The sequence below is a fragment of the Diadema antillarum genome, unplaced genomic scaffold, assembly GCF_040938485.1.
Source record: "Diadema antillarum isolate AM-2024a unplaced genomic scaffold, OU_Dant_1.0 seq00000016_RagTag, whole genome shotgun sequence".
In the NCBI taxonomy this organism is placed as follows: domain Eukaryota; kingdom Metazoa; phylum Echinodermata; class Echinoidea; order Diadematoida; family Diadematidae; genus Diadema; species Diadema antillarum.
In genome coordinates, this window is record NW_027271136.1 from 224,330 (window position 1) to 244,051 (window position 19,722).

At 40.1% G+C, this 19,722-nt stretch overlaps 1 protein-coding gene across 1 annotated transcript; it reads right to left on the minus strand.

Annotated features, from left to right (window-relative positions):
* Positions 1-211: 211 nt before the first annotated feature.
* On the minus strand, positions 212-7,286 carry LOC139725144 (suppressor of cytokine signaling 2-like). The gene has a single exon (XM_071636230.1). It carries the CDS (start codon positions 6,487-6,489, stop codon positions 5,815-5,817), a length of 675 nt encoding a protein of 224 aa, XP_071492331.1. The 5' UTR covers positions 6,490-7,286; the 3' UTR covers positions 212-5,814.
* Positions 7,287-19,722: the final 12,436 nt, after the last annotated feature.

Genomic DNA, 19,722 nt, shown 5'->3' on the forward strand with positions numbered 1-19,722 from the left:
TCATTGTAAAGAGTCAGTTGTAATATGTTGTGTTGTATTGATTCATTTCTACGTTCATCTTGCATTGTCGATCCTCTTTGCCCTTATACAAGCACACACACACACACACACACACACACACTGCATTTCTTTGTCTTTCACACACATACTTCTTTTTTTTTCGTAAGATTGTAAAGATGAATGACTCTAATGACGCTTTGATTCGGTGATAAATAATAATTTATTCAATTGTTTTCTAGTATAAAATATTGCATACATTATTTTCTCATCTGTGGAATAGGATTTATCTTCTTCTTTTTTTTTCTCTCTTCTCTTTTTACTTTCACTTCCTCTGTCTATAAAGGAAGTTTTTTTTTTCTTTCTTTTCCGAGACAACTTATTCTCTTTAGCAATTACTTGTGGTACACAGAGTAAGACAGAACAAAATCTACCCCGAACACGACAATACAATTGAATTCTACACAGCGTGCGAGGGTGCAGCATAATTCTGAACGTTTGAGTTAAAAAGCATCAACGGGACCCCGTACGTAAATAAGTTGAAATAGCCATAACAATATCGTACAAAAATATCCGTGACAGTCAGGGCGTTGACTCTGTGAAAGTAAAAGAGACCACTCACATGAGATTTCACCAAGACAAAATCGAGGTATAAGTTTCAAAGGAGTGTACGTTTTGTTGTCTACAATGAAAACCATATCATGATCTCCTCTTCAATGACAAACAATGGTATACACACGTCATTAGAATTTAACTTCAATACAGACACCTGTGTGATTTCACACGAATAACTTTTTCTTCTTAAACTCTGAAAATAGTTCTCACACACTCATGGTCAGCCAATGAATAGCTAATTATTCAAGAATGGGGGAAAATCATCTTTCAAACATTGAAACACACGAACCTGGTTACATGGTGTACACGCACAAATGCGTGAGCGATTTTTTCCCCCCGAAAAGTTGATAACTCTTTTTCCTTTGCATTATACCCCCTCCCCCTAATACTTTCCTCCCACCAAAAAAAAAAAAAAAAAAAAAATAATAATGATAATAATAATTAATCTGGAGCCCTCGCTCGAAACGTGCTTCTCGTACTACAGAGACTACAGGGGTCACGTGTAGGCGATCGATCTGATTTTCGGGGAAAGACGAGTTTCCCCCTCCAGCCTGCTATAACGGAAGACGTGACATCCATGTTGTAAAGGCTTTACCTGTTGCGCAGGCTCCATTTACTCATGAAAACACAATTACCACAGATTCACCCTGCAAAACACCTGCAGACTTTCTTTAGTCTCTCTGTAAACGACTAATAAACATCTCTCGGATCTCAGGGTATAGCGGGTATACAATAATTATCAGGCACAAACTCCGAAGAATATGGCTTTTAAATATCGAGAGGGTGTTAACATATGAAAGTTTGGCATCGAGTCTCAAGTAACCCATTTTTATAAAAGTAATATTAAAAGAGGCTGTCTCGGTGACTACTACGCCCTGGAGGTATCGTCACTCTTTTAATAGAACGGACACAAACAAGCTTATTGTTTATATTGCACTTATAACACAAAACATAACTTTTCCACGGCGAACATCATCAGACAATTATTTCAAAAAATCGAGGCACACATAAGCATCTACATTGTAAGCACATTTTCCAAAGCATTAAATTTCGTAACTAAAAACAATCATTATAACACTTTCATGTGGAACAACGCACAGGTAGGCTTTCTAGTTGAAGCCTTATAGTCGAAGTGACAGGCACTGACAAATACGTTAACTTTCCTTTGTGCAATCTCGAAAAATGTCGGACTGTATATAGCTACAAACGGTGGGCCGTTGCAGCTTTTTAGATGATTACATGTAACTTTAGCAAAGAAAACGCATGTTTACTGTCCAATGAGTTTGGCATCAATAGCTACCTTGTCTAAACTGAAGTGGGCCAACAAAGGGCCATAAATTGGGCATTACTGTTGGAGCAGGGAGATGACACTATCCCTGGTGAGAGTGAAGATAATGTACGGGGGGGGGGGGGAGAGAAATTTTTGACATACATGTACACTACAGGTATTGATAGTGATAAGATTGGGAAAAACGTGCGATGAACAAGGGTCAATGAAATACTGAGTTATTGAGAACCTCGAATACGAAGTCATCAGTATTCGATATATTTAACCTAGGAATTTCACGGCGCTATGGGAAAGCACCGAGTGGATCGACGAAAAGCATTCGCGACTCCCATTTTCTCCGTGGTTTTACCCTACAGTATATCAACCCATGATATACTGCTACAGCATTCAGCGTTACTTGACTCATACACAAAGGAGCCACGAGCTTGATGGGGCGAGGGGAAAAAAAACCCTAAACGCCGAGTTATTGACGTCTGTCTTGCTGCAGAAAGAAGCGAATTTCTAAGAAGAGGCAAGATTACACTGCTAGTATGGTACCGCTCCACTGAAGCCGGACATTGTACGCGGCTTGCGTATGAAACACACCGAATATAGCTGGAGTGCTATTCAACGAATCCACGCTATTACACAAGCCTGCAAATACAATGGCGTGGACTCCGGACCCAGACCCTTGCTTGCCCGAGCTTTCGTGTGGAAGAAGCCCGAACGAAAAGGGAGGAATACCACAGAAAAAGCTGTATATAGCATACCCTTCCTTCCACGAGCACCCAAGCTAATTATTTTTGCAACCCTTCTCATTCACAAAATGATACACGTTCCAATACGACTTAACAATTCAGCGCTTCTTACCTACACATAACACGCATGCGCACGGCAAAGGACGCAGACAAACCCAATCCTTTGGAAACGGATATGGCGATGTGTGGTTCCTTGAAAGCCATTGACTGATCACTTAGTGACTCATCTAATTTCAGTGCTCTCAATCATATCGTACGGTGCTTTCGTTTGCTACAGAGTGGAACTACTTCAGTTTGTTTGTTTGTTTTTTGTTATGTATTGTAACTTTTATCGCCATGTCACTCCCAAATAATGACTGCATGCATTAAATCCATCATATTATTTTTTGAAGCATTGACGGTAACGTTGTGACACGCTACAGGCTGAGGCAACATCAACTGAGACAATATTCAACTCGGTCTATGTGCTCTAAACTATGCCACAACACAACTGAATTGAGCAAATTTGCAAGAAATTGAAAAGCTGGTGCACAGCCAAAGTTAAATCACTGAGAAAACACAAACTTGGCGCCATTTTCCTAATTAGTTAAAGTAGGTTATGCTAACGAAATGTGATCCTACCCGGTTGTGCAAATATCGTGTTTACTGCTTAAAATAAATGTTTTATCTCGGTCAGAACTACATCAGCAGTGCATTGCGTTTGCTAAGGGAATTTGGATTATTTCTTGTACACTGTACTTTCGGAGCTCGATAAGTTCACTGATTGGGGACTCTGGCCAAGACTAAGGCCAATGCTGCTACGTATGTAACCTTGGCACACGTCACTTACACTTTGAGTCAACCCTGTGATCTACTTAGCAGTCTGTGCATAGGAGAGTGAGAGAGAGAGAGAAACAGAAAAAAAAAATCGATAGATTGTCGAATCGATCTCTCGATTGGTATCACAAAAGGTTGCTCAAAAAATACAATTGGGATGAAACACGAGTTCTCTCCACAACCTGACATACATTTGTAGGCTGACATTCCAAGTCATGGGAACAAGATAATGTTTTTGTTTAACCTTTGCATGAAGACATCAATTGGCGGATTGCTCTCTTTCTGTTCTTTAGCTGAATCTACATTTACATTGTATTTGTCACTTCGTAGAACCCCCAATGTATCCCAATACAATGACGGGTACAGGCGAGACATTAACCATGCCACTAATGTCAATGTGCTTTTAATCTATAAACTGATTTTACGCCATTTTCCACGACTCTAAATTATAGAAGTGACAAATTTCCACCTGTGTTCGTCCACCAAAACCTCGTCAGACATCAGCCTTTCGAGAGACACTATAGATAACTTCACCAACATTTTCATACAATACTTTTAACAGTGTACTTCGTTGAAAGATAATACTGTATGTGGCGGAAAGTACACAAGAGCAACGCTCATTGCATATTGTGCAGATCTTGTTAATGTGTTGTTAACCATAGGCTATCTATCCACCAACGAGCACGGAAATGAAATCGCATGCAGCAATGGCACAAATTTAATCACCAATGTGCTTTTGATACTATTACGTATTTGTGAACGGCATTATTGTATCGTCACATTCACACACCCGGTGAATCAATTACTTGTATGTGGGGCAAAATCGTTCAACACTTGAGTTTGGCACATGTCACTTTTTTAACAGATGATCTACTATAATCAGTAACTGTTCTGAGCTCAAAAGTGAAATCAGCAACAGAAACAGATGAATAAAGAAAAAAACAATAGAGGCCTATATCATTGTGCTGGGCTTTGAGATGTCTTTTAAAATCACTAAAGACTCATCAACGTGCAAACTAAAATTACACTTTGGAAATGAACTAACCACTTTGACTTTGGTAGCAGCGAATTTACACTTTTCATTGCAGAAATATCTGCACATTAAAATCAGCATGAAAACAATAAAAACCATAATTATAGGAACAGTCACTAAAATGCAGAGACGACCCCCAATAGCGTCTTTTGTTGTGGTTACGAGACGACGGGACGATAAGTTGCGGGTGAACTTCCCCTGAACTCCTCTCCTCCACAAAGAACGTGGAGGAAGCCCGGATTGAGAAGGCCGGATGCGTCACAATGGGTAGCCCTCTTCTCCTGGTGACCTTTTTAATTTCACGTCTTCCATTGACCAGGCAGAGAACAGGGTCTGCCGTACATATTACACAGCAAACGCTGGCTTTGTGGCGAGGTACTGTAGGTTGGGTTTAATCTAGGAAAGAATGGCGATATACTGGCGACGAAGCGGAGGGAAGTGGGCTACAACACGTAGGGGTAAAACCGCAAAGACGTCGACGGCAAGAGGTGGTTTTCCACGAAACAACGCCACTGGGTGTGGAATGGTGAACAAATGACGCTCCTCAATAACGGACAAAAGCTTTTTCTTCGCACAAGCGAAACTGCGATGCTGACAAAGGGCAAGCAAAAGTTGGGGAAACAAAATGAAATCCGTCAAGAGTTTAATTTACCCGTCGAATTTTCAGTAATATATCACAAAGTTCCTGAAAAACGTCGCTTGGCGCAGCAGCATGCCGGATAATGGTGACGATGATAATTAAATGTCGGGAAAGTTCTTGTGGAGTTAAGTTGGGGAGAGCTGTAAAAAGAACTCGTAGATTTACAATGATGAAGACGTGACTGGATTCAGAGCCATCTATTTCAGTATTCTCCCATCTGATATAGTGCTGGCACCCTCACATTTATTGAGCAGATCATCGTTGACGAAAACTAAATGCAGCATATTCTTTTTCCACGCTCCCGTCATGCGAACGTTGTAGACTTCATCGGTGTCCACTCCGGGCTCAAAGTTTCGTACTTTCAATAAATTGCAAATTGATATTGAGATAGCGATTGCAAAGACGCTGCACTTATAACTGTGATTGTTCATAATATATTTTTACACTTAGACCATTTTCGGGTAGTAATTACTGGACGAATAACATAAACCAGCCTCGTGAATGCAACAGGGACGCAGCTAGAATCGCTAAACTTTACCGACAGTTACAAAACGTTGCATCGACAACATCACACGTTTACAAATGGACTTTGCCGTAGACAAGATATTTTTCTTTTCAAAAATATAGGCTCTGCATATCATGTTCAGCTCTGAAGTTCCACTGAATTGTGTTAAAGGTGAGACAGTCATCATAGACAATATGGATAGTCCCTCAGGTATTTCTTGAGAGGGCGAGGAATGCCCAGATCGTTCACGAACCGTGGCTCCACCGCTTTGTTGATGGCACATCTGCATAAATGCTGTAAGCTGGGCACTGTTGCTGGAAGAGGCTTGACAATTTTGGCTTCAGTGTCCTTTCGCCCTGACGGTTCCAGCCACACCAGCTGTCCACTTCTCGTCTTAGACTTTATCGTGCCGTTACCATTTGAGTCCAATGAGCTCTTTTCTTTGCTAACCCTCATGTAGTACTGTAGTAACTTGATAACACAGTCAAAGCTGGGCACGGATCTCCTTAACGATTCCTCAGAGTCAAGAGTAAATTGTCCATCCTCGTACTCAATCCGTACGCTAGTGGTGCCGCGAGGAGTTTTGACACTTAACGTGAACAGGTACCGCTCATCTGAGCTGTCCCTTACGAGAAATGTACCGTTGTCGCAATTCCTGAGCTTGTTTTTGGCCTCCCTGTAAGTCATGGCCCCGTGGTACCAACCAGACATCTGGAGCGCGCTGAAGGTGTTTATCAATCGCTCCAGATCGTCCTGAGTATTACGCGGTCTGGCTGGCGGCAGCTGATCCTGGGCCGGCACGGGCGGGCCCCGTCGCGCTGTCCGACCGATCTGGTGGGTCATGGTCTGTGGCGGCATGTGGCTACCACGAGTTTATAGCGAGAAAACAACAGTTTCTTGTACCTGAGCTTGAAAACGCGAAGAGCTATCCACGATGCCGTCCAATTTAGCAGCTCATAATACTGTCGCTCGCTCAAACAATATTCTGAAATGATACTGTAAATATTATGTCACCACATCGATAATACCTCAGTATTCCACAGAAGTTTCCAATACTCGGGATCTTCGGGAGAAGATTTTCACCAGTTATGTTCATGAAGCAGCCTCAGCTCGGATGGCGACACCGCAGTTTTTAACGTGTACGTAGCCAGACTCTGAGCTACACTGCGCAGCAATCACCGATTGGCGAGTGAAGAAAAAGCCAAGATGTCAGACGTTCGAGTGATTCCTGGAATTAGATTAGCAGGCCCCACTGCTGTCCCTGGAGAGGTACGGAGAGAGAGGGAGAGAGAAACAGCACAACAGTCGTATGTATGTATGCAGTGCAACGGTTACGCGTTCACGGCGTAGATATGTTCGACCACTATAGCTAGCATGCGATGTACGTTCTTGCCATTGGCATTGGGCACCCACAGCGAGGGATGTGATCAGGCCGGCGAATAGCATAGAAGGCATTAGCTATGTGTGACAGCGATACAGGTGCCTCGCTGATTATATACAGAATAGAAATTCGTCACAGGGTTCATGCGCGGTTCGGTTTCCACGAACTATCTCCGCTTTATGCTTCAAACAACACTTCCTCTTTATCCCCTCCTATTCCAGTCGGGTGGACGCACGAGCTGTTGTGTAACGTGAAAGCTTGCTCTGGGTTACTAGCCCGGTAGGTTTTCCGCGCCGATAAGCGACTGGTCTGTATCACACACGCTTTTCGATATAGGTGAGTGATTTGTGTTTATGCCTGCTCCATAACACATAGCCAAGTAGGTAATGAATATTCAGCAAGCTCTTTCCCATATATGCTCGTAGGCTATGCGCAACAAGCGCATTCACAACTCCCGAATCTGTATCGCTGGGTCACCAGAACCGCCGAATACGGAATATAGACTCCGCCCAGAAATTCCTCGTTCAATGATTCTGCCGTAGCATAGTCGACTGTTGTTTAGGGGGTATCAAGTCTGTAGTCCTCTGAGGATTTGTTTTATTTTGTACCAAACATACAGTTACATGTTAATTATACGTTAATTCTAAATTGTTAACTCGCGAACTGTTTGAATTGCATCAAGATATTTAAACTTTGATCAAACTAATGATGATGATGGTACCGCAATTGTTTTAATTTACAATAATCATCAATTGAAATCCTTCCACAAGATGGTACGCGCCATATCGATTTTCACTGGCGATTTCTTACTAATAGTTAGCATAATTATGGGAATCATGAATACTGTAGGCAGCGTTTGGATTGGTCTGCAGTATTCGCACTTCCCCGGTTGTCTTTTCAGTGCTTTTAAAACCGTAGAGCACCTGAGAAAAAGCGGAGTCAGAAGGAAAAAAAAATCACGGTATTACGAACCGTTTATCGAGAAAAGTGGTGAGTTGTCGTGCTATTGCTCAGAATTCTATTTTGACTAACCATATTACCAAACTGCTATCGGTTCGACGATTGTAGTGAGGAAATGAGAAATGGAAGCATACTTGTCATGAAAACATATGTATAATATTAGTTTGATCACCTCTCTCTTTCGTAGCGATTGTTCACCGCATGTTCATGTCCTTTTACCTTGGAAAACTGATCTACCATCCCGGGTACCAGTCAGGCGGCACATCGTTAAAGAATAACTATAAACTGAAAAAGAAACTGTTCCATTTCTGAAAAAGAATCGTGCATTAATGATTTTAATCATTAGAAAGTTAGGCCAGAATAGATGTTTTATGGTAAAAGAACCACCCCCTCGCCGAAATGAGGAGAAGCGACAGCAATATTTCGCGTTGGTTGTATAAAGAGTGTATTAGCTGTCTTAGGAAGATGATGTAATTCATTAAAGGGGAATTCACTTCAAATATATCATGGATTCAGTTAATGCAGAAATATTAGTAGAACACATCGGTGATTTTATTCTTTTAGGGTAACGTTGGACAACCCCTTCAAAGGTTATGATATTTCAAAGTTTTACTGAATAGGAAGGCTACAAAAAAGTTTGGGAGATTTCCACATAATGTATTATTTTAATTGTCGTATCATGGTGAAAGAACGCTTGATTTACATTCAAGAAGGCAGGTTGAGTGATATCCATAATGTATAGGCCTACTGGTGTCAGTAACAGTCGAGGAAATGATACTTATACACTTTTATTGGGTATATACATGTAATTATAAACAACAAAAAAAAAAGAAGAAGATACAATCGGATTCTTGCATTGATAACTTCCAATATGATTAACTTGTCTAAATGCTACTCCAGGGTCTTAAAATGTAACATCTAAGCTATATTTTGCAGAAAATCCCATTCAGTTTGGTTATGTGGTCACAGAGAAATATGGATCTTTGTAAAATCATGTCATGGGTCTGATTCTTCCAAGTTCAGCACTTGAATGCTCTTGGAATTGATATAATGTGTGAACGCAATGGACAGAACTTGGAGGGAAGGGATTCCTGACATGCTCTACAAAACTCCTCATTTCTGTTTGACCACTGAAGCAAATGGGATGTTTTTTTTTTCTGTATGATGTGGGTAATAAGTTATAGTTTCATACCCTGAAATTGTATTTGGATTGATTCACTATTTCTAAAGTTATCATTGCGGAGGGTTGCGTTGTATTATCGTTATTTTTTTTTGGGGGGGGGGGAGGGGGAGAGGGGGTAGGGGGGGGGACATACCGTTATTCTCGTTTATTTTCTCCAAACCGTTCCGCGACGGTGACACCACAGAGTCCCATAACCCTCATTTGATATTGTAATAAGAGATGTAATAGCTGTATTTGGATTTAGCCCACACAAAGCACTTAATTTATTGGTTGTCCGAATTTCCCAATTCTTCACTAATATTTTCTACTAACATTTTTGCGTTCACTTGATTTACGTAAAATATTGTGTTTGCTGGAATCTCCCCAGTTGACTTTCGTCTGATGAAATAAAAAAGAAAAAAGAAGAAGACAAATTATACGCAAAGCGATAACGCTTGAGCATTTATTTTACAGTCTACATGGCGTACAGACCTTTCGTCAAAAAAAGTCTCTCCTCTTGTCTCCGCAAATGTGGTTATATCCTCCAGATCCTGAACGCAGACTGAATGCCTTGATCGCACCTTTCTTTTTTCTTTTTTTTCTTTTTTTTTTTTTTGGGGGGGGGGGCTGTCATCGACTCCCCTTTTTTTCTCTTTGTTTGTCTTTAGTCTTGTGTTTTAAAATGGTTAGAGTGATTTCATTTAACATCTCGCATACTGATGCCATTCAGCCTGCGTGGTGTTGTCTGCCGGACTATCATAAATCTGAAGGAGAAAGCCCCTTTTTGCAAAGAAAAAAAAATCAGAAAGAAATTGAAAACTACCAAAGTGTGATAATTATTGATATGTTTTATATCTATGTAATTCTCTCAAAATACGAATGGTTTGAAAATACTATTAATATCATGAATACCTAGACTTTTAGGCGGCTATTTATGAAATACAAAGCATCATAATTATCATCATTAGATGAAAGAAACCAAGTTCAGACAAAATAAAACCATTTTAATTTTTTTATTTCCTGATGAATGACAACAGGAAGGAATCCTCAAAAGAAAGTGCGAGATAAACACAGGGGGCGGATGTAGGAATTCCGTAAAAGGGAGAGGGAGGGGCGCAAAAAAAATATATATATATATATATTTCTGGTGCCATTTCCAGGTTTCATCGGCTGACAAGAAAAAAAAAATACCAAAAAAGAGCAATTTATCATTTCTTTGAAAAAAAAAAGTTGAAGGGGGGCTACGCGCCTTTTTTTCATTTTTCTTTTTATTTCTTTTGTTATGACAAAAGATAAGGGGCGCCCCGGTGCTCCAGTGCATTTTTCTTACTTTTGCAAAGCAGATGTCACTTTACCTTGTGATATATGGAGCCCATTTCATAAAACTTGTCATCAGTGACAATTGCCACATTTCTATGACAAATTTACTTTCAGCCAATCAGAATCAAGGATTTCAGTAGCTTGTCACATCAATGACAACTTGTCACTGATGACAAGTTTTATGAAACGGGCCCCAGGTGTCTGTTTTAGGGGCTCTTGACATTATTTTCGCTCTTAATGAATTGTAAGAAAATTCTTCAAATCCTTTCTTTAGTTGCCTTTAATCACATCACGTGCCTATCCAGTATAGACCAGTTAGACCGTGATTTGTAACTTTTGACAATATACGTGGATGACTGTTAGTATTGGAAACGGTTCTGAAATTTTAGAATAGACGTTGAGTGTCTCAATCACTCTATTGTTTTTACATGAGAAATAAAAGTGTATCAATCAAAGATTATCATGTTTAACAGATAAAACTTAAATGTAGATATCAGTTTCTCCAATGATATTCTTTCTGGATTTTCATACACACATATAATTTATGAAACAATAACATACATGTATATATTTAAGATTCACCAAATCCATGCTTGATTATGTGACATCACATTTTTACCTTTTATTTACTTGTACTCTTTAATTGTTTATTCATGTAAGTTTTAAAAATGTACTATTGCCTCTCGATTTTGAATCCTTTTTAAAAGAGTAATCATCTTGATGCAAGTTTCTTATGCCTACAAATTGAGCATGGAGACGAAAGCAATGGCAAGTTGCTCTCCCCCTCCTAGAGGGTCACCCTTCCTCCCCACCCCACCCTCTCCCCCAGTCTGTTTATCTCAATTCTTAAAAACGTCTCATCCAGGGCCATACCTCGTCTTGAAAACGCGTCTTGCTATTGTTGCTCTGAGACGCCCATTGTCAGAAACCGGGCACTCAATGACTATACTGCCATTTTCTCACTCCTTTTTCTCTTCTTTTCTCCTTTTTTCCTTCTTCTGTGTTTGAAGTGGTTACATCGCGCATTCCAGCTGCTTACCGAGAATTAATGAATGGGACTACGCCATGCCCAACGGAAATAGGCCCCTCGTAGATTTCTGCTTCTCATTTTTTTTCTCTTTTTTTAAATTTCCCCTGCACTTCCCTGGCGCGCTTGTAAGCGCAATCTATTTAGGGAAAGTAAGTCAATGAATTATATCGATTTACATTAATTGAGAGGTAACAGCAGGAACGGGTCGATAACAATCTTTATCTCGGGAAACGCCCACTGAATATCACAAGAATCTAGCCGAACAATGTATACACTCCCCACTTACAGATAGTATATTATCACATTTAAGATATAGGATAATAACGGAATGTACAGCTACACTTCATACACCTACGTATGTTCTCTTAAAGCAGTGAAAAGGAGGAAATATATTTTATACACGTGACATTATGTAGATATTTTGAAAACACGGAAATTGCTTGAGAACACTTAGGCTGCTTAAACATAACCAGATCTGACCATTTTACATTTCTGATAAAATCGATGAATACTGGCCAGTTTTGGCACTGAGTATAGGCCTATAAAAAAACATCACTGCATTCTGACGGATTATAGAAAATTGGAGATTGTGTGTGTCACAGTCAAATGAAATAATAAATGTATTTGCTGAATGTTGTGTTATGCTGTTTGCGTAATGAAACTTCTCGTGTTAGGAATAAACAAACAAATCGAAAGATGGCAGACTCGGTAAAAGTGTATGCATCTTTGTATATTGGTACCTGACAGCACCTCCTAAAATAGGTGCCCCTATACAGTATATAGCACTGCTCTCATTTCGTGTCGCTGAGCATGGTGTGCACTTGCTCGATCGTAATGTAGTTCGGATAATCTCAACTCTAGAAGAAAGATAAATCATTACGTTATCGAAATGTATCATGACTAGGTACACTGTATATATTATAGCCCCTTGGATGCATGGCAGCCAAGAGAAGTGTTAAGGAGACCTCTTTACCTCCCGACATTGACATCCTCTCTTCCAAGACAAAAAAAGCCCACAAACAAACAAACAAACAAACACAGCTCGAGAACACGACACAGTAATACACTGAGTTTGAATGTTATTCCCCAGAAAAACCATAATAGGAATTAGTCTATATTTTGTGTCCAACACAAATGCGATAGTGGTAGCCCTACGTACATGCCTCTGAGGATGTTTTGAGTTTGGCCTGTATAAGAAGGTTATCGTTTTTCTCGATACATCTTTGACTTGTATAAGACATATAAGAGAAGGGCGTTATGTCTTTATTATGTCTTTCCTTCCTACCATTCCATTTCTACCAATAAATCGAGGTCACAATTCGAGATTCCAAGTAATCATAATCTTCCACTTCGAAAAATTGAAGTAGTAACCGAAGACGCAGCATGATCTTTATAGTGGAACGCGAAATCCTCACTGTAAGAGCAATCAAACATAAATAATTCAGAAAAAAAACCTTGATAAAATAACAATCTTTTTGCTCTTTTTTTCTTCCAGAAATCCCGTTTTCCCGTCCACCCATTTCTTTAAGTTTTGTTCCGCGAAGACCTCTTGAGCCGCGAAGTGGCGCGCCACACGCTGGAGAGATTTTCCATCAGCTTCGAGGAAACACGGGTCTCCCCGTGCCAAGCCAAGTACTCGGTATTTCATCGTCGGCTGACTGCATGCCAGGCCAGTTTAGGCCGGGCTCGAAATGGCCAACTGGTTTATCACCGTGGATTTCCGATGCTGCGAGACTTTTCTGGAAAGTGTCATGAAAACTTGAGCTCCCATCAAAGTGGCTGACAGACGCCTGGATGTGTCAGCTGGAACGCCGAGTGTGTGTGTGTGTGTATATATATATATATATATATATATATATATATATATATATATATATGTATATATATATATATATATATATATATATATATAACATGTATATATATATATATATATAACATGTATATATAAATATATATATATATACATTGTATATAGACTGCGAGAAGGGGTCTCGACCATTTACAGCACCACGATTGCTCTTCTCGCACTGCATATATATATATATATAAAGTACATATATTACGTGCATATAGTATATAATTTATGTCTACATATTTTCCTGCTTGGCAAATCTCTGTCTGGTGAACAACAGTGGAAAGGGATGTCGAAACAACACATCGTGTGACGAGAAGATAATATATTGTTCACGCCCTGTGAAAAATACGGCGTCTGCAGTCAATCAACTTTACATACAGCATATAGCTATCCTTGTCGGTTAAAATTGTATCACATAACATCCCACCATATAAAATGTTTGCAATAAAGCCTAAACTATAAGGAGATATCACTATTTTTCTCATTAGATCATAACTGTTAAATAGACGGTTTAGTCTGGAAACATTTTTATTTTAACTATTGTTCACATTTTGTATATTTAGCAATACTTAACATCGATTATACTGGTTCAAATTTTTACATTGGTTGTTTCTATTCCTAACTCACATATTAGAACAATTTTGAAGCACTAATGTTGTGTTTTTGTTTCATCTGCAAATGGTAAATTATACATTTGAACCTTTAAACGCATCCAACAAACTTTTATGTCCCTTTCGCGTAAAACAGATCGCAGACGATCCCTTGGTCTGGAGGAAGAGACGTGTTGTCTTATGGTTTAAGGAGAAAATTTCCGTTTCTTATGACAGTGATAATTGATGTGGCTCTGAAAAGAAGATGGTAGTGGGCTTACAGAAATGAGTCGCTGATTAAAACTCTAATGAATCTGCATCAGTTGGCTAGCTCTCGATGCCAGGATGACGGGTTCCCTCCCTATAAAGTCCTGTAAAAACAAAGTGAAAAATTAAACCACCCACAGTACCAGGATTAGAAAAGAAACTTGACCTTTTACGACCAGTTTCCGCCTGTCGTCCCCCTTCCTCTTCCCCCTCTTACACTATCATTATACCTTCACCTTAGTCCCAGCATTCCCCTTTCATCCTTCCTATGTTTTTGTTATGCTGCACCCTGAGCCACTGAAAAGTCAGATGTCTATTGACAATTTCAAACCGAAACTTCGAACTCATTTTGTACAAAGTTGCAAAATGTTTTCTGTTTAGTGAGTTTGAATTTATTCACACAGTTAATGAATAAATGTTGATAACTTTTAACTGATATGTTTACTGAAAGTAATCAGTTTAGGCCTATTCTTTAACATTGTATTTTTTATTGTCATTTTCATTGATATATATTCTGTATTATGTTATATTTTCATTTGTAAAGCAAATTGAAATTCTTTTAGTCTGAAATGCGCTGTATAAAAGTTTGCTATCATTATAGTTATCATTATTATAATTGCTATTATCATTATCATCATCATTACTACTACTACTGCTGCTGCTATACTACTACTACTAATGACAATAATATTTACTATTGCCGCCATCGTCATTATTATACTTTATTCACATCCTGGCGGATGACTGGAGTTGGTGGGGTTTGGGATGATGGGACTGATGGGAGGGGGCTGACTAACCAGTCAGTCCCTCGCGTCTGGGCCAGTTTGACACCTACCTTCCCTGGCACTGTTCAACCACAACAGCCCGGTGACTGTCTGTGAGACATTACAAGGACAAAGTTCACACCCCTCAGCTCTTCCTCTCTCATCCTATACTTTTTATCTCTATACATCTCTTTCTGTTTCTTGGGCATTGTGTATTATATCGTGTATTTTGGACTTTTCTTCAGGTTAAATCGACATAATTTTTCGAGTATCCCATTCTTTCATTCATTCATTCATTCATTCATTCGTTCCATTGGTTTTATTCAATCGTTTTTCATTATGTAGTTAGTTCACTCGTTAGCCATTGATTTCTTTGTCCGGACCACTTGGTGTTTCTTGTCAAGCCAAAGCGCGCTGTGTACGTTGTCTACCAACTTCCAGGAAGGTGAAAGGTCTCTTTCCACCTCCCTGGTTGTACTACGGAGCAACTGTATCTCCATGGTTGTACCATGGAGCTACCGTGGCTTATGGTGGTACCATGGAGCATAGTTGCACCATGGAACTACTTTGGCTTATGGTGGTACCATGGAGCATAGTTGCACCATGGAACTACTGTGGCTTATGGTGGTACCATGGAGCATAGTTGCACCATGGAACTACTGTGGCTTATGGTGGTACCATGGACCATAATTGCACCATGGAACTACTGTGGCTTATGGTGGTACCATGGAGCATAGTTGCACCATGGAGCTACTGTGGCTTATGGTGGTACCATGGAGCATAATTGCACCATGGAACTACTGTGGCTTATGGTGGTACCATGGAGCATAGTTGCACCATGGAACTACTGTGGCTTGGTGGTACCACGGACCATAGTTGCACCATGGAACTACTGTGGCTTATGGTGATACCACGGTGCATAGTTGCACCATGGGGCTACTACTGGCTTCATGGTTGTACCAATTAGGAGGTACCTCCTTGGTTCACCTCGCAGGGTCTGTGTTCGGGATGTCCTTCTTTTAATTGCTGCAGCTGCATATGTGCCTGGTTCTCCCTTTCACCTCCATATTCCAAAGGTGGTCTCAGCAGGGAGGTGACCTCCCTGGTCTCAGGTACTGAAAGCATGTTTCTGATTTTGTTTTTATCAAGGGTTCTTCATTTTTATTTGTCGACGGTTTTATCCTGAAAGACCACCGGTACTAAGATCTTTTTTTTTTTCACGAGGTTCCTTGCTCTGAAAAAAATAACTCAATTATCGTCCGGCTTTGAGAATTGGACGAGCAAAAACAACTTTACATTCTTTCGATCTACGTCTTGTCCTAGCATTACTGCAACAATTATTGTGACTGCAAAATCAATGTTCAAATCGTTTAGTCTTATGTTTTCCCCAAGTCTATATCCCTGTCTATTACTGTTGCTATGTTATATCACATACAAGGGGGTATTTTATGACTCATACTCGTCCAGTACGCTATACGAGTATAAGAGGAACATCTGCCTATTGTCCTTGCATTGCTGGAACTTTAAAGGCTAATCCGTGGCATTCTTAATTTGGAAACTTTTTTTCCGTTGTTTTGTTAGGTCCCACTCCCCCATTTCTATTCATGTCTAATTCCTGCGTGCGTGCAATGATTTCTTTTCTTCACTGTCTCAGGACGGACACTCATCGTAGATTTCAGTAACAAACGTCGGAGTAAACCGTGGTTTTATCCTCCATAGTGACTAACTCTGTTGACCTCTATCTGGAAATTCTAATTCGACCGGAGCATGCAGACAGCTCTAGACCGAAAGCGGGTATGATGAGTCCTCCGTGGCGCCAATCTAGGGTCCTGTGGTTACATAATCCGAGCTACGGTTTGGGCGGCTGCCCGGACTACGCCGAAATAGTCAACTTTCACACCAGCTCCTCAATAGCCTCGTAGAGGTGCATTAGAATGCAATGAAATTGCCGTGGTGGCGGCAACCTTAATAAACTTATTAGCAAATTGTCCCACACTATATAACAGATTTAGGATGAATCAGACCACGCAGCTCCATAGTAGACAGTATATGAATGTTGAACTGCTGCCGGGATTTTGTCACACAATTGTCATGCATTTCGTGCCTAAGGATCGCTGATTAGCTAATAAAGAGGACGAAACAGGAGGAAGAAAGGGTTTTTTTTTTGGGGGGGGGGGTGGGGGTGGGGAGAGGGGGGAGGTGAGATTGAAGCAACAACTAATGATGTATTAAAATAAGTGTGTGTTCTTTACTCACCTGTTCACTATCAATGTATGCATATTGTATGTTTATGCCCTGATAATGACTTTGCAATCACGAGCAATTAGTGTTTTCACACCGCCTTGTGTTTCCCATACAACGAATGACGTCCCTGGGACTGATCGTCCGGGGGTGTTGTTGCATCACGAGGTGTTTAAACTCATTATTGCATGCATACATATACTTTGTGACTGCCCACTCACGATGATCCTATAGGCCGCGGGACGGTTAACAGTTAATTTCAAGAAGATTGTAAGTAAAGAGAGGAACGCAGGGAAACAATGCAAAGAAAATAACAGGATTGTGATCTTCTGTACCTCGCCTGGAATATTTCATTCATAATTTTCATAGCAGCATTCATATATTTTCTCTTTTCGAATGTTTCAGACTCAATTATAGCATTTATGCGATATTTTGATCCTTGCCTCATCCATTGCATTGTGTATACACCTTCCCTGGGCTATCAGCATTTTCGTTGAAGTTGATGGGTGAATTAAGTTCAAGTTCTAGTTTAATTGTCTATTAATAACATCAGCAAACTGCAATCAAAGCAATATTGCCAATCATAGCGAACCCCTATATATGGGCATACACGAGTTCAAGGAACTTGTTTACTGTGCACTGTCATTCGGCGTTCAAAGTTGATGTAATAGAGTAGAATAAAACAAAAAGAGAATGACTGACGCTTCGTTAAAGTCAAACGCAAGTAAAGAAACATAATCATAACTATATTTTAAGGTGACAAAGTGACATCGAAACATTGATATGAAATGCAACCACTAATCCTCGATATGCAAGTAGATGACGCATCACATTCCGAGAATCCCATTTATAGGGTTGTCACAAAAATGTTAAGAAAATTACGTATTTTCATGTCCCGTAATAATGTTATAGTCCAATGGCCTGTTTAAACTTCTACCGTTTTGCCTGCGTATATTATTACTCTATAAACTAACTGAGATAATGATATGTCGTGATTGTTTTACACGTTGTGGATGGGGTTCAAGAATACCGTCTAACTTTGCTGAATGAACTGCGTGCAATTATATTTGAAAGGATAACGGATAGAAAAGCAAGTTGACAAAACATTGGTAATTTTAGCAGTCACAATCTGAATATCATTGAAGAAATATCACCACTATGATGCACTGTTCAGGAATGATTACTCTAACATCACTGTCTGTAGGGAAAACTGAGTTTGGTGTGTTCCATCATTCCCAAAAAGTTACGCTTTTGGAACGTTCAGCGATCATTTTCAACCAGCCTCTTTCGTTTTTCACTGGTCCATTTTTACACAGTCATTATTATAGACGCTGGTAGCATGGACTGCCATGCAACTCAGATGATTATTCAAACTAGAAACATCGTCAAACAATGGCATTTTTATGACTTTGTTATTCCAGCAAACAGCCTAAAAAAAATCGATCAAAATACTTTTAAAAAAAATTTAAAGTACACAAAAAGTGTACGCGGGAACCAAAGAATGGGATAAACAAGATGATCCATCTCCTGATTTAAGAATGACATAACCTTCACAGAGTGTGAAATCATGTGACAAAGAATGAAAAAAAAAAATTTCAGTTTGCAACGAACGTTGCACCACGTGTCACGAGGTGTAGTCCAATCTTATTGGTTAATCACTGGCCTGGCGTCTCCAAATAGGAACGATTTTCTCTCACCACTGAGAGTAATAAAAAGCGAGCTATCTTGGCACATGTCCACTGAAGAGCTCTAACCTTCACCCATTTAAACTTGACTTTTATATATTTTTTTCTCTCTTTCTGTCCAACTCTCTCTTTTTGATTTGAAGTCCATTTCCGTTGGATCGAGAAACGTGTAAACCGCAGCAGAACGTGATAACTCGCAAACCTCAACTTTTACGAGTGATGATTATTTGTTCGGGCGGGTTTCTTTTTCAGTTTTTTTTTTTCATTTGTCTGCACCAGAAAAAAAAAAAAAAAAAACCCGTTTAACCTTCCCGTTTCAACCACACTGTGCACTTCGCTGGATATGGAGCAGTCATAGGGTTGCCAAACTGGCCTTGTTGGCGGCAAATTTCTGGGAATCTTCTCTGTGCTCCCCATTCAGCCCATAGCCTTTTCGGTGCTCAGTCTTGAGCGAAGAGCTCTCGGGAGCCCGAGCCGAACGCGTCGCGTAGCGCAAAGTGTTGGCACTCGCTGATGGCTTGACTATGGGTTAATACTTAATACATTACAATGTTTATGTATATTTACAAAAGACAAGGACCGGGCTAAAGCTTGACCATAACAGAGGGCCTCTGTCGCAGCACCTGTCTTGGACAGAGCTGCTCACGATACAAGGGTGACAATAAGGAGAAATATTATTTAAGGAATGATGATTTCATGCGGAGAAAAGAAGCAGGTTCAAAAGAGAGACTGCACCCATATGAGTCCGTCTCAAATCAGTTCAAGAAAACAGTGACACTGGGCACTGTGGGGCCACGGAACGGGGAGGGGGCTGTAGCCCCCCGCACGAATAC